Source organism: Doryrhamphus excisus, chromosome 18 (assembly GCF_030265055.1).
Source record: "Doryrhamphus excisus isolate RoL2022-K1 chromosome 18, RoL_Dexc_1.0, whole genome shotgun sequence".
Lineage (NCBI taxonomy): Eukaryota > Metazoa > Chordata > Actinopteri > Syngnathiformes > Syngnathidae > Doryrhamphus > Doryrhamphus excisus.
The window spans coordinates 293,837-309,526 of NC_080483.1; the positions used below are offsets into that span (position 1 = coordinate 293,837).

The 15,690-nt window shown below is 47.4% G+C and overlaps 1 protein-coding gene across 3 annotated transcripts in view; it reads right to left on the bottom strand.

Moving 5' to 3' along the window:
* The window catches only part of eefsec (eukaryotic elongation factor, selenocysteine-tRNA-specific), a 47,269-nt gene that overhangs the window by 23,982 nt on the left and 7,597 nt on the right, over window positions 1–15,690 (bottom strand). For 2 of the 3 annotated variants that reach the window (XR_009120073.1, XM_058055395.1), the window contains exons 6-7: window positions 14,811–15,434; window positions 12,817–12,973 (exon numbers count right to left, since the gene is read on the bottom strand). Coding sequence is in view for 2 of the 3 variants with exons in the window: in XM_058055395.1 (XP_057911378.1) it covers window positions 12,817–12,973; window positions 14,811–15,434 (781 nt within the window). In the remaining variant the exon portion in view is untranslated. Of the gene's footprint in view, window positions 1–7,092; window positions 8,921–12,816; window positions 12,974–14,810; window positions 15,435–15,690 lie in introns of those variants that run through there. The other variant, XM_058055394.1, reaches the window with a different exon arrangement.

A 15,690-nucleotide genomic window follows, 5' to 3' on the forward strand; every position in this document is an offset into this window, starting at 1 on the left:
ACCTGCCAATCAAGAGCATCCAACGTGTTTGGCTAATTAGGGGCCGCTGTGTTGGCATGGAAACACTGGCATCGTCTCAGCGTCCATTTTAAAGGTAGTGAGGACGTGGGTTCAGGCGCCAGGGAAGCTGTTTCTTGTCCTCCCCAGATGGAGCCCACCAGAGAATGTATGGATTGTATCTGTTTCTTGTCCTCCCCAGGATGGAGCCCACCAGAGAACAGAAGACCTCCCGTGACGGCCGTGGAAGGCGGACATAGCCAACTAATGACAAGTAGAAAGTCTGCCATTGTGCTTTACGATACGGAGAGCGTTTGTGGGCCGTGTCACCCGGGCGGCATGACCCACCCGGGTATTCGTCTCAGACGGCGGCACTAATCTGAAAGATCTAAAAGGAGCAATCGATGGTCCATTTTGTCTCTATTGATCTCATCTCCTGCTTCCACTCGCCTTTGGTTCCTCCGTGTGGGAGCAGTAATGGATACGCTAAATGGAAGGCACATTTAACGTCTACTGCTTATTTCAACGCCCTATGACCCCCCCCCCCCCAAACACCATTTTGAAGCCAGGTGTGTTGAGAAGGTCTGTAGGAGGATCTGGTTAGAAGAATAAACGTGCATCCTGTCTTCAAACAGAACCTCTTCGTCATCCCAGGGCATCTAAAACGTTCCTCCCGTCCCGTCATACACCCTAGCATGCTAAACCAAGCTAACCCTGCTAGCGTGGCCATTTCAAGCGGTTTCGTTCAGCTGAGAGCCAACGTTCTTCTCGTCACAAGGATGCACTTCATCCATCTTATGTTCCTCATTTCCAAGTCATCTTCTCATCATCCCAGTTCTACCTCACGCTAGTCCTTCAAAGTGGCAGGATGACTCCGGCCTGCCGCTACCAGCCGCTGTGGCGTTGCGTTCAAGGACACCACGTTGACTTCACATGCTTGGAGTGCAGGTTCCTCAAATGCAGCACATGAGGAGCCACAAAGGGGGGGGGGGGGTAAGAATAGCAGCCAAGACCAAGCATACGTGCATGGTGTTTTCGGGGTGTCAGTGAAGGCATCTGGCATCTGGCACCCCAACCACCCCAAAGTCAGCAGGACCAGCGTTGGGATGAAGGAGGTGAGAATGGAAGAAGGTAGAAGTGAAGTCACATGACACACTGGCTTCTCTTTCATCATCTCTACGTGGTTCAGCAGGCCACGCTGTCATCAAAGGCATCGAACACGTTACCACGTACAGTAAGGACCAAAAGGCTCGTCTGTGCGTTCTTGGAGGAAATGAGGTCACCTGTGGATGGGGGGGGGGGGTTCCTGAAATGTCAACAGTGGGCGACCTGATTCTTTGTTGTGTCTTCATTGGTTTGTTTTGTTGTGGCCTGACTTTGTTTGGGTTTTTCTACACCACTCATCTCAGCCTCTCATCTCCATGCCCCCCCCACCCCACCACTGCCGGGGGTGGCGGGTGGCGTTCAAAACCGGGGTCCTCTTTGTAGTTGACTAACTGCAAGCGCAGCGCTAACCTCCACCGCATCCCCTCCACCTCATCCCTCGCCATCGCATCCCTCGCCATCACATCCTTCATCTACTTTGTACAAAGACGAATAAAAAGTGAGAAAAAGAATTCCATTTGCTTGATTTTGTCCATTTTTGCTACTAAGTCATCTCAAAAGATGTTTTCAAACATCCCCCCCCCCCCCGGCAAACAGTCATGTGACCGTGATCTCCGTGGGAGAACTTCCAAACTCCCACCGCCGCTTTAACGAGCGTCTGGCCAAAGAGGAAGCCTTCAGGACCCCAGCCAGCCCCCAGATATGCCTGATAAAACACAAACGCCATCATAATCAGGCAACTGCCTCTAATGCCCCCCCCCCACCCTCCAACCCCCCCAAATCATTCCCAAACCATCCCGCCTCGCTTGTGTGCTCCATGCTGAAGGAAAAGACGGGAGGAAAAATAAATACATCCTTCCTTTTAATGGATGATTTCCGTGGGACGCTAAGCTCAAGGACCCCCCCCCCCCCCCCCAAGAAACCTTCATCTCTTTCTTAAAACATGCTTAAAACATGCTAGCCTCATACGTGGATGACAGGCTCCACTCATCTATCATATTTACATATTACACAATATAACAACAAATAATTCAATAGGTTTGAAATAAAGAATATATATTTATTTAGAATATAAATAAGAATATATATTTATTTAGAATATAAATAAGAATATATATTTATTTAGAATATAAATAAGAATATATATTTATTTAAAATATAAATAAGAATATATATTTATTTAAAATATAAATAAGAATATATATTTATTTAGAATATAAATAAGAATATATATTTATTTAGAATATAAATAAGAATATATATTTATTTAAAATATAAATAAGAATATATATTTATTTAGAATATAAATAAGAATATATATTTATTTAGAATATAAATAAGAATATATATTTATTTAAAATATAAATAAGAATATATATTTATTTAAAATATAAATAAGAATATATATTTATTTAGAATATAAATAAGAATATATATTTATTTAGAATATAAATAAGAATATATATTTAACTCATCAATAAATAGAACATAAAACAAATAAGTCAATAAATTAGGAGTAAATTAAATAAAAAAAAACAATAAATAAAGAGTGACTAAGTTATAAGTCAATAAGTCAATAAGTCAGCTGGCTATGCCCCGCCTCTCCCCACTGGGCCAAAGAGAGTGGATGACTGACAGGAGGGTTCACTCTGAGGCACACATGTCAGGTTTTATTGATTGCTTCATTGATTATGATGACAGGCTGGATATTCCTTCATATTACACGCAGCAGTAGAAGCATGTACTGATACTGATACCGATACTAGTACTATACTGGTACTGACACTGATACTAGTACTATACTGGTACTGACACTGATACTGATACTAGTACTATACTGATACTGATACTGATACTAGTACTATACTGGTACTGACACTGATACTGATACTAGTACTATACTGATACTGATACTGATACTAGTACTATACTGGTACTGACACTGATACTGATACTAGTACTATACTAGTACTATACTGGTACTTCCATCTTTCATGGAACATCCTTCACTTGTTCTGTCTGCTCCATCCATGGATCATCAATACATCAAAACTAATCATCGATAATTGTTTCATCATGCCGGCTGTGGCTGCTAACCCAAACCCTAACGCTAATGCTAACCCAAACCCAAACGCTAATGCTAACCCAAACCCTAACGCTAATGCTAACCCAAACCCTAACGCTAATGCTAACCCTAACGCTAATGCTAACCCTAACGCTAATGCTAACCCAAACCCAAACCCTAATGCTAACCCAAACCTTAACCCAAACCAGACCGATGGCGAGGAGGCTGAAAGGTCGCCATCATCGCCCACCGATGCCCCCCCCCGTGATGATGGATGTTCCTCATAGCGGTGATGAAAAGGCAGATTGACGTCTGTATAAAAGGAGCAGATGCGGACTAAGGAGAAGATGACAAAGGGGCTTCCTGGCCAATCAGGCTCCTCCATTGTGCTAGCATGCTAAGTAAACACGCCGCCGTAGACACCAGCACATCTGATAACCACACACGGGGGGGGGGGGGGGGGGGGGGGGGGGGGGGGGTAAACATGAATCAGCCAATCAGGGCACTCGTCAGGGAGGGGGACACAAACGTGGGGGGGGGGGGGGGGGAGGTTTGCTCAGGTGTCAAATGGAAGCCAATCAAGAAGCTTTGATGAGATCCATCAGCTTGGCTGGAATATGTGATTGTGTTGTCATGGCGACCATCTACGTCTCACAGCTCCGTCTGACCATCTGCCAGAGAAGAAAGCACATCTCCAAAGGCCTGGTCTCCTTCAAGGTTTGGAATGAGCAGGAGAGCACCAAACATGGGACATTGAAAGGTGGAGGAACGTTTTCTTCTCCCTGGACGCTCCTGATGGCTTCCAAGGAGATCCCACCTGAGATGTTTTCCACCATCATCATCCTTCAATGGAACAGTGGAGCTTCAGGTGGTGCGGGGGTGTCAAACGGTGGAGGGGTCTGAAGGCCCTGGTCCAACACTTGACCAAGGACTTCTTCCAGAGGAATAAGCTGACTCTTTTGGACCATCCTGTGTCTTCCCCTCATCTAAATCCAATGGAGAAGATTTGGGATGGATTTAGAAAAATGGACATGAGTTCCAGACAGTGAAGCCATCTTCAGCACCTGGAGCAACATTCCCACTAGCCTCCTGGGAACTTTTTATACTCCTTAGTTCTCCGTGAGCCTTTTATGGCTACGTTATTAAACTTTGGATTTGTCATGAACGTTTCTTAGCCATCAATTTCTTGGTTTGCATGTTGAATGTCTGCTTAGAAGCTCCTTGAGATCCAAGAGTGAGAAACGTCGTTCAGCTGCTCTTCAAAGAAGAAAGTGAAAGGCAGATATCTCGCTGTCGTCTTGAAGCTTTCATGTTGGTTTCCAGCCTGCAGACGGACGTTGAAAGGAGGCGGACTTTTGGTCACAAAGGAAACGAGGACAAGAGAAGCAGCGTGGGGGGGGGGGGGGGGGGGGGGGACATGTCGTTTGACGTGTTAGAAGAAGGAAGGGAAGCGTGTGGGGAACACCTCAGATGAAAAGCAGGCCGGGGGGGCATGGGGGGGGGGGGGGTCCCGGTACGTGAGCGCTGGTGCGGCTTTGCTGTGGTTTTGCTGCGGCTTTGCTGTAATTTGTTCGTTTGAAGGTTAATTAAGACCGGCAGTAAAAAGTTGGAGCACGGCAAACGAAAGCGAGTAAACAGCCTGGCGTCCGCCTTCGGGGATTATTAGAAAAATAAATGAAAGAACGCAAACAATGAAAATATTTGAAATGTGAACTCGGGGAAAGCAGTTTCCCTGTGATACGGCGCTTTAACCATCAAGGACGCGCCGAGTCCAGGTTCCAGACGCCCGCATGTGCCAATTAGGACTAAAATGGAGGCGGTATCACCAACTCGTATGAATAATAACGTTAGCGTTTGATTGACACATGTAACAAAGTGTTACTTGGCATCGTTTACCTGGTTTGCTTTCATGAGACTAAAACTGGATGAGTGATGGACTCTACTGTAGTCCAGTCGCTTGGCCCAGGAAGTTTTGGTACAAAGTACAATAAAAAGTACACACCAAGGTACTACTGTATACATGGCAGTAGAAAAGTAACATCCGTGCTCCAGGGGCCTCTCTGTGGCAGCATGGGTACCAGTAGCCGTGTCTGCCACATGGCTAAGCTAACGCTAGCTTAGCGCTAGCAACCCAAACAGCCTCTACTTCCTCTGTTTGTTCAACTCGTGGCTCCACATCGCCGTGTCCGCAAACGACGGCGTGGGCCCACGTGCCAAAAAGTGGCGCTAACTTTGCCATGTGTGCTAGTCACCAAGATGGGCTTCCTGGTGACTAGCAGATCCTGGAAGTGGGGGGAGAAGGGCCCTTGATTGGGGGCCGTGTGGGTGCCACCACCCTGGCGAGGGCAAAGCAGAGGGATATGAGCTAATTAGGGAAGGAAGACAACCAGAGGCCCCCCCCCAAAAAGACAAGGGGGGGGATCAAATTAAAGTCATCGTAGGAGGAGGGGGGGGGGATTACTGTGAGCGACGTTCTACTTAGAGTTAAAGTACTTGTCAGAAGTGAAGAGGAAGCCATCTTTTTCCCTCACGTACGTCCGCCCCTTCGTCGCCACGCAAGGTCGATGCTATCAGATGGCCAGCTAGCATGCAGCTAGCATACACAAACAAACATCTTACGGTGTCACGGGTCTTTCCTCCAAACCTCCGTCAGTCACTCCGCTCCCTCAAAGCCCCCCCCCTCACGAGAACCAGCCGTCCCAGCCTGCCAGTCCAGGATGAGTTGGGTCCATTAGAGAAGATCAGCAAGGCCTGCGGCTCCAATAAATACCTCCTAATCTGATTTCACCTGATATCCTGCTGTTTGCTTTGAGAGGAAAAGGGGGGGGGGGGCTGGAAGGTTTTTGTGGCTTTCAGACACTTTGGACGTTCAGGACGGATTCTCAGACCTCCAATGTTTCCCTAGACCAGTGAAACCACTACAATGCTCCTACTGGACGCTACAAGAGATACCACAGTGGAACCAACGCTGCTCCAGACGGGCTAATAAATGTTCTATTAGCCCATTATTATTAGCTATTATTTACAGCATCACCATCAGCGTTGGAAGGCAGCGTGACGGCGATGATGCGGGCGCCACACGCCACGCCGTGTCATTGGGCTTTTTCCGCCATGACGGCTGTGCGCCTCCCTCCACCTATGTCCGCCATCACGTCCACGCGACATGCTAACACTTCATCAATAACGCTGCTTGGCTGAACGGGCAGCTCATTTGCATGTTTTGTTTCCCGGGCCGTGCCGAGACAGCAGCCGCGGACGTGCGTCCAATTGGGCGCTGACGGGGGAACAATGGCCAACGTTGGGGCCTTTTCTTTGTCTGCCATTTTGGGTTGGCCTTGCAGATTTAAGACAAGATGGGCTAATTAGCCTGTTTCATTTGCAAAAAGGACACACGTTGGCGGGAAGACGCCTCAATGATTTCCAATCATTGAAGAACTTTGGAGCGATAATAGCGGCACAATTCCCGTGCTAAGATTCCCACAGCTGCGCAGGTGGGAGATAACGGCGGGCGGAAATGGGAGAGGTGGAGTGAAAGAAAGGGGCTGTGGCGCTATTAATTAAACCACGGCCATTTTTAATCACACTTTTAATTAACGTGTGCTGAGGTTGGGGGGGGGGGGGGGTGTGATTCTATCGCCTTCATTAGCAAGGTGCTGCAACATGTGGAGAAATATCCACCCGGGACGCATCATATCCTTATCTCTTGGGGCGGGGTTGGCCAAAGTCTGGCCCTGGTGGGCCACTGGTGGGCCACTGGTGGGCCACTGGTGGGCCACTGGTGGGCCACTGGTGGGCCGCTGGTGGGCCACTGGTGGGCCACTGGTGGGCCACTGGTGGGCCACTGGTGGGCCACTGGTGGGCCGCTGGTGGGCCACTGGTGGGCCGCTGGTGGGCCACTGGTGGGCCATTGGTGGGCAGCCCGTGGCACGATGAAGACCAGACATGCACAATATCTTTTTATCATATCAATAACTTGCTGCATCTCCGGACCGATATGATATCCATGTTTTCATCGCTACTTTTTTCAAACGTCGTTGCACGTGTCGTTTGTGCACACGAGGAGGTAAGACGAACGGGAACAAATGAGGATTGGTCCTGATCAAATATCACCACATCACCACTACCAGGAGAACCAGAGTATGGAGGGGGAGGAGCCCGCTGGCGTGGCCCAGCAAGGTGCCCTGTATTGGGGGATGTGACGCCACGGTGGCGTCCATGTCTCACATGGTAAGATTTTCCTTGAAAGAAAATTTGTGCAGAATGAAAGTAATGGAAGAATTTTGGTGCAGAATGAAATAAAAATGTACAGTAGGTGTAGACTAAAAATGATAAAACATCTATTTTGGTGCAGAATGAAATATTATTTTGGTATGGAATGAAAATACAATTTTTAAAATTGCTGTAGAATAAAAAAAACAGAAAAATGTTGGTGTTTAAATGAAAATTGTTTCAAATTGTTTTACAAAATTAATAAAATGAAAAAAATAATACATCAATTTTGGTGTAGAATCTAAATCAAATTTGGTGTAGAATTAAAATAGATATTTTATCTCCAAATGAAAAATAAATAAAAGGAATTTTGGTGCAGAGTGAAAACATCAAAAGGAACAAAAGCTGTTGTGGAATGAAAAGAATTCCAATGAAGGTGTGGAATGACAACACTGAACATCATCAGGCGGGGGGCCCGGTGAGGTACGCTGTAGTCGGACACATGGGCCGAGCTCCGGCGTGCTACGGTGGTCAGGAGAATGATGAGAGGAGAAAGACGTGTTCATGTCTGGTGGAAGGGAATTAGCGTTGGGGAAAAATTAGGGATGGAGAGACGCGTCCTGACGTCGGACTGTGTAGTACTTCTGTGAAGTACTTCTCGTGGTGTCCAAGAAGCAAAATGAGAAGGATGAGCAGATATGATGGTCCTAATCTTGCCTGGCAGTGAGTATTTGTGCTTTTGGCGTTTGGAGAGCATGCTTGGTGTTTGGAGGGGGGCCCCCCCCCGACCCCCCGTGGTTAAATTGCTAATTAATGTTGCAGCCATTTATCAGTCAAACGGCGGCTAATTAGTCTTTTCAATCTCCTCTGCCTTGAGACACGTTTGGAACGCTTCCCCTTGCCACCATCCTCTTCCTCCCCCACGTCAGCTACCAACGATCGTATTTTCCTGTCAAGTACGTCATCCTGGCAATGACGTTCATAAAAGCATGGATGCAAAAATAATGAAAATGAAGCAAATGAAGCTTCAGATAAGAGTTGTTGTATTTCTGACATAATCAACATTCCGGGCCAAAAAATTCCATACAGGAAAAAAAGAGGTGAAAAAAATCAAATGAAATGAGAAAGAAAACGATTGATTGAGTGGTTAAAAATGCCACAGGTGACCTTTACAGGTTGTGGCCCAGCAAGAAGATAAGATGTTAGATATGATTGGTTAGATGATACACGCTAGCACGAGGCCAGGATTTGCAAATCCGACGTTCCCGATTATGCTGAGAACGTCCATGTCGCTTCTTCATTTGATATCCCGTCAGCCAGCATCGCTTCTCCCTGGGAAACCAGTCTCAGCGTCGGCCGTGAGTCACAACTGGACCATCTTCTTGTGGGGGTCGAACACGTAGCGCTTGAAATCCAAGTGAATGCTGACGGGATGCGTGTCCGCTTTGGACTCCTCTTCCTTGGCAGCGCCGTCTTTGCCGCCCCCCTTCCCTTTTTTCTTGGAGGACGAGGACAGCAACTGCTTGGTCTCTGGCCGAAGACCCTCTGAGGAGGAGATCGGCAGTCACGTCCTCAACCAGCCCTCAACCGGCCCCCACCCGGCCCTCAACCGGCCCCCAACCCCCATCCCATAAAAAGGGAGCCGTGTTCCCAGTCATTCAGGTGAACGACTGAAACGTACTCACTTGAACATCCTCAACGTGAGATTCAATATTTATACATTTACTATATTAAGTACTAGGAGTGGAAAGGTGACTATAGGGGTGTTAGTTCATGTCTACAGGGCTCTAATCATGTACAAAAAACAGTTTGAGAAGGTCATAAACAGGTTTTATGTGTTCCAACTAAGAAAATAGTCCAATTGCCAAGTCATTCCATGCCAGCCTTTTTACAAAAGACAAGCCCCTCAGTAGGGACCACCACTAGGCTGACCTTCCAAGGCACACGGAATCTTGTGTTCTAATGCTATATTCACACGGAACCTACCAAAAGAAAGAGGAGACTCCCATCTTTCATCAGGGAAAAAGGTTTGGGTCTACCTTTTTGTGTTCTTTAGTCATCAGCAGTAGAGCATAGGTACTATGTTTCAGGCAAATTTCAGTTACCAACTAAAGAAAAGTTAGAAAAGCAGCACTTTCACTTTGATACAAATATTTGTTGCTCAGATATCTAAACAAGTATGCCGACAACAAAAATAGGTTGACATAAAAATAACTATTTATTGACAAATATACCACCACCAGCTATTATAATTTCACCCTTGGAACTGAACTATGAGTGTACACGTGTGCAAGAAACCGTCAAGATGGGGTGTTCAGGATTCTAGAAATGTAGAAATACGCCTTTGATACTGCAAGAGCTAGTATTTCATCCTACTTCATGGAAATTCACTTTCCATGGTTTGGCCTGGGACCAATGAACCGCCAGAAACCACAAACAAGACATAACCGAAAACACGCCAACGCTAAACCAGGGACCGCTGTGGTTTAGCGACAGGAGAGAATTGGATGTTCTGAACTCCTGCTTCCGTCCCCACATGGGAGGGATAGCAGAAGAACACTTGCCATCTGTGATGTCATCTCCTCCTCCAGACAGAAGGTTGGTGTGGCTAATGTAAGCTAACGTCGCTTGAGGACATGGAAGGCGGGCTGCCGTTCTGCTTTTATTGCTCAACACGCCGTCTGTCTGGGCTCATGCATCACGGCGCCAGCGTTGTCGCCGTTATCGTTATGGCGATGTAAGGCTCGTTACGCCGGCTTCATATCTCGGCTGGTTGTGGCCACGCCAGCATGCACACGCTTCTACACACTTGGGGTTGGCATCCTGTACACATGGTATTACTGTACATACAGTAAATACAGTCATACAGTACTCTCCTTTCGTTTGTTTGTGTCATTCTTTCTCTTTTTAGTCTCATGTAATAGTGGAGCCAGGCAACGACAATCAAGGAAGTCCATCCATCCATCATGGCGTGCCATCCCAGACCGTATCATGTGCATATTAGCGGTCACGCATGTGACAAGAGCGACCCGAGTCACCAGTAAGACCAGAAAAACTCACTGCATGTGTCAGCGCAGTCGGCCCCCAAAATACCACGCTTCGCTTATCACTCCCTCGCTTATCACTCCCTCGCTTATCACTCCCTCGCTCAACGCGACTGAAACAGACAAAGGGATATGTAGCATCATGGCCACTAGGCGGCAGTCATGTTGCATTATTCAGCGTCACACAGTGTGGGTGGAGCCAGCCCTGGCTTGTACGGCACGACAGAGTGGAAAAAAAGTCTCCTCCCGTTCAGTGTGGAAGTGGTATGTTTTTTGCTTCTTGTTTGAAACCCCGTAGGTTGCTGATCATGACAAGCAAGCAATGTGATTATAGGGGTGTTATTTCATGTCTACAGGGCTCTAATCATGGTTGAGATTGCATTTAGAAAGGTTTTCTTTCTGTAAGAAAATATGACATTTATTAACATTGAAGCCTACATCACAGGAATTCATCCATCCAATTTTTATTTCTTTTTAAAAACAATCATCTGGAGGGGTCAAAGGTGGCAACACTGATCCCTCCTGCTACGTCTTCTTACTCTCTGGTGGACCAGGTGCATATGACTTACGACACCCCCTTCCGTACAGGTCATGTTCATGGGCGAGGGCTAACAAGTGGGGTCTAATCTATCAGTGGCGGTCCAGCTAGAACTGTGGCGGTCTGAATGTGCTGTAGATTAGCTCCATGTCTAGCAGACGCATGCATACGCTCCGTAGATTGCTGACTTCCCTCGCTTGTGAGTGATATTCCGTGCTTCCATTGCCCACGTTAATATGCATTTTTATCAACTTTAGTCAAGTCCCTTCCACTCCTCCACAACTTGTGTGTGATGCAGTGAAGAGGATATAGGATGTGAGGTTCTGACTTGGATATGTTTTGGTTTTCTCTCCCCTCCTGGTGTGGAGCAGTGGGTTTGGAGCAACAGAAGGTAAAATAAATACAGAGCAGACTTCCCCCGGAACACAGGCAATCCCCGGAGGAATCCTGGGAATGCGGCTGGAGATGTCAACCCTACTTCTCTTTACCACATCCTGAACATATACACTTACAACGACCTTCCCTGCCCCAGGATCAGGGAAAGGCTGTTGGCTGTGAAGTAGGGCCGGAATGCTACGCCACCATCCACCATCACCGGCCCGCATGTCGCTCGGCTTTAATGTGAGTGACGCTTTGGTTACAGCAACCGTTTATGGCGGTTCGTTGGTTCATTGGTTCAAAACCCAACAGTGGGATGACTGCAATTCCACAAAGTACAATTCCTTATTTAGAAATGGACACATGTTTAGCACCTTCTAAATAGGCTTCTTAACATTATTAGAGCCCTCAACACATGAAGTAACACCCCTATAGTCATCTTTACACTCCTATTACCCAATATAGTACACATAAGCGATACAACACATAGAAAACATGTTTACCAACTTCTAAATAGGCTTTTTAACATTAACATAGAGCCTTCTATACATGAAGTAACACCCCTATAGTTACCTTTACACTCCTATTACCCAATATAGTACACATAAGTGATACAACACATAGAAAACATGTTTACCAACTTCTAAATAGGCTTTTTAACATTATTAGAGCCTTCTATACATGAAGTAACACCCCTATAGTTACCGTTACACTCCTATTACCCAATATTGTACACATAAGCGATACAACACATAGAAAACATGTTTACCAACTTCTAAATAGGCTTTTTAACATTATTAGAGCCTTGTATACATGAAGTAACACCCCTATAGTCATCTTTACACTCCTATTACCCAATATAGTACACATAAGCGATACAACACATAGAAAACATGTTTACCAACTTCTAAATAGGCTTTTTAACATTATTAGAGCCTTCTATACACGAAGTAACACCCCTATATTTACCTTTACACTCCTTTTACCCAATATAGTACACATAAGCGATACAACACATAGAAAACATGTTTACCAACTTCTAAATAGGCTTTTTAACATTATTAGAGCCTTCTATACATGAAGTAACACCCCTATAGTTACCGTTACACTCCTATTACCCAATATAGTACACATAAGCGATACAACACATAGAAGCAGGCCATTGAGTCTGGTGCTTGTGTGTCTCAGCCAACACTACAGTAGCATTAGTGACACCTAGTGGCCGGTGTATAATACTACACATCATCACACCCTCTTTCAATGTCTTACATTTGGATTTGACTTCACTTTTATGCTTGAAAATGCTTCATTTTGACATATTTTTACCCAATAATAGATTTCATGGATTATATTATATATCCATGAATATATATCTTTTGGAAAGGTATGCAATGGAAGCCTGGGGTTACTGTATGAACGAATACACCTGCCCCCCACTGAGACCGATGCTGACGCTCTAGTCTTGGGGCCCGCCCTCTTACCTTTCACCCGGACTTTGAACTTCCCGCTCTGTCCAAATCCGCCCTCGATGACGCCGGTTTCACCCGTGGACAGCGTGACCTTCAGCCCCATGAAGATCTGCAGGTTGGTTTCCTTCTTGAACAGGTTTCGGCCAATCACGGTGTAGTCGTCGGTCACCTGGGTGAACGAAGGAGGAAGGAAGTGAGTTAGGCTGAGAAATGAATGCATTTGGTTAGAGGTGTGGAAATGCCAGAGGGATTGGTCCCCGCCATGTGAACAGCTCACCCTGTGTCTTACGCCCTCATCCACCCCACCGCCGCCGCCGCCGCCGCATTCTTGCAGCCTCGCCGCCTGGCTGTCTCTCCTTCCTCCTGCACATTTCATGCTATATTCCTTTGTATTCCCGGCTTATCGGCCATCGCCGAGTCCATCTAACCCGCCACTAATCTGATCACAGGAGGGCACCGCTCTGTCTCAGAGCCTCCGCCGCCGCCGCCACCAGCTCTTCCTCTTTTTTGGTGCCTAACCCTCATTCCCTCGTGAACATTTGACCCTGGCGCTCCTCAAGCGTGACTGATGCGCTGATAAAAAACATACAGTGGCTACAGACGTCCGACAGACCATGGAATAGCGACAACCGTGCCAACAATGTGCCATGACACACACACACACACACACACACACACACACCAGCAAAAAACAAAAAGTACTTTACATGTCACATGACGTCACTCTGACCTCCTGCACGCATCCTTTCGCTTGAGAGCTGCGGACAGAAGCCGTCAACGCCTCGGAGGTGCAAACAGCAGGAAACTTGTTGCACACTTGACCCCCCCACCCGACCTCAACCTGACCCCGACACGGGGGTCGGCACGGCGGCGGAAAGCATAACAAAAACACATGACTACATGTGCTGCTGCTTTACAACACATTTGGGAAGATTTGGGAATGGGAGCTGGGATCCTATGGAGATGCTGTGACAGACAGACACAATACTTTATTCATCCCTTTGGGATTCCCTCGGGGAAATTGGAATGACCTTCAAAAGGCCTTCATGCTGGAAAAGCCTCCAATGTGGCTGAATGACAACAATTCCTCCGCAGCTGGAAGAGACTCATTGCAAGTTATCCCAAAGGCTTGATTGCACTTAGCATTAGCTTTAGGCTAATCACTTTTCCACACGGGAACGTGGAGCTTTGCTTTTTGACTCCCTTCATCATGAAGACTTTCATTTGAAAAGGACTTTGAGTGTTGACTTGTTGTCATGGACTAATATTTACATTTGTTGATGATGATGATGTGAAACATGGAAGTGGGACAAACACGCAGGAAAAGTTTTAGGATGAAAAGTCCCGTCCTTGGAATGGAACAGCACTTGGAAAGAAGCTTTTTGCAAACCATCTTTTTGCAAACAAGAGTGTTTTTGGTGCGTGTGTTGGGAGCGTAGCCAGCTACTTCCTGGTTCATGGAGAGTAACACGTAGACAGCTGGCGTGATTACAATCATGAAAATAAAGGGCCATAATTCCGTGGGTTCCTCCGTGCCCCTTGGGCCGCTGCTCTACAAAAACATAATAAACACTAGTTTTTGCATAATCCAGCTAACGACTTTCCGTGTGGAGTCAGATGCTGGTTGGGGAAGCGGCGTCATCCCACGGCGAGCCGTGTGGGTATTCCTGCAGCGCTCAGGTGTGTCCAAACAGCGCCAGTCTGTGACAGCGAGACGGGGCGAGCGGCGTCAGGCGGCGTCAGGCGGCGTCAGGCGGCCACACACGCACGTCTGCGACGCAGGCATGTGCACCCACATGTCTGAAACGCCAGAGCACGCTTGTTTGTGCGTACGTGCGTGTTTGTGAAGGCACAATGGCGGCTTTGTGAGCGAGCCATGCTCCACTGCCACCAGCAATGACAAACATTCAAAGAAGCAAGATCAGCAGGAAGACGGCGGGGTGACGGCGAGGGCACGAGGCAAAAAGGAGGGCATGTTAAAACGAGAGCTCGGAGCGAGGACTCACCCTTTCCACTTGGCCCTCGCGGTGTTTGGTCTTGTAGATGAGCAGACCGGGAAGGTCGGTCTCGGCGTAGCCTTTATCCTCGAAGCCGAGCAGCAGACGTCCTTGGAAGGCCAAGCGGCATGCGTTGGCGTGGATGTCGGCGTCCAGCTTGGATCCGATGACCAGGCAGAGTAAAGGGCACGTGACCGGACGCTCGAACTCCAGCAAGGCCCACTGATCCGGGTCGGGTCCTGAGCCAGACTCTCCCGGCGCCGTGACGTAGTCTTCCTGGTAAAGGTACTCTCTGTCCAAAGCGAAGGCGCCGTCCAACGAGCACGGTCGCAGATCGGGCGTGTCCACAGGCGGCTCGGGGAGGCCGAAGAAGGTCACCCTCGCCATGACGGTCTCGTGTCCCATGGTGATGTGGAACTTGGCCCGCGTGCTGAGGGAGCCCTTGAAGTAGCCGATCTTCCTGGCCGAGACCACGGCGGCGTGGATGGTGCGAAGGGAGCCCGGGGCGCACACCATGCCCCGCTCCAACAGCTTGGGGTCAAACTGGGTCACGCACACACCCACGCGGTCCCCCTGCATGGCCCCCGACACCGGCTTACGAAACATCTGGATGGACTTCACCTTCTTGCTCACCTGGTGGGAGGAGGCGAGAGGAGAAGTATCAACATCCGTCTCAAACGCCGACTCATCGCCACTCAAGCACGCCCATTTATTAATCATCATCAAGTACATGAAGTATATTCATACAAACAATATCATCTTGATATCATAAATGATATAATCACAATCACAAGACTAAACACCTTTCATACAAACGACATCTTTATTATTAAATTAATATGTAATATTAATATATTACAAAATGACATTATGCAAATTATGAAATGAT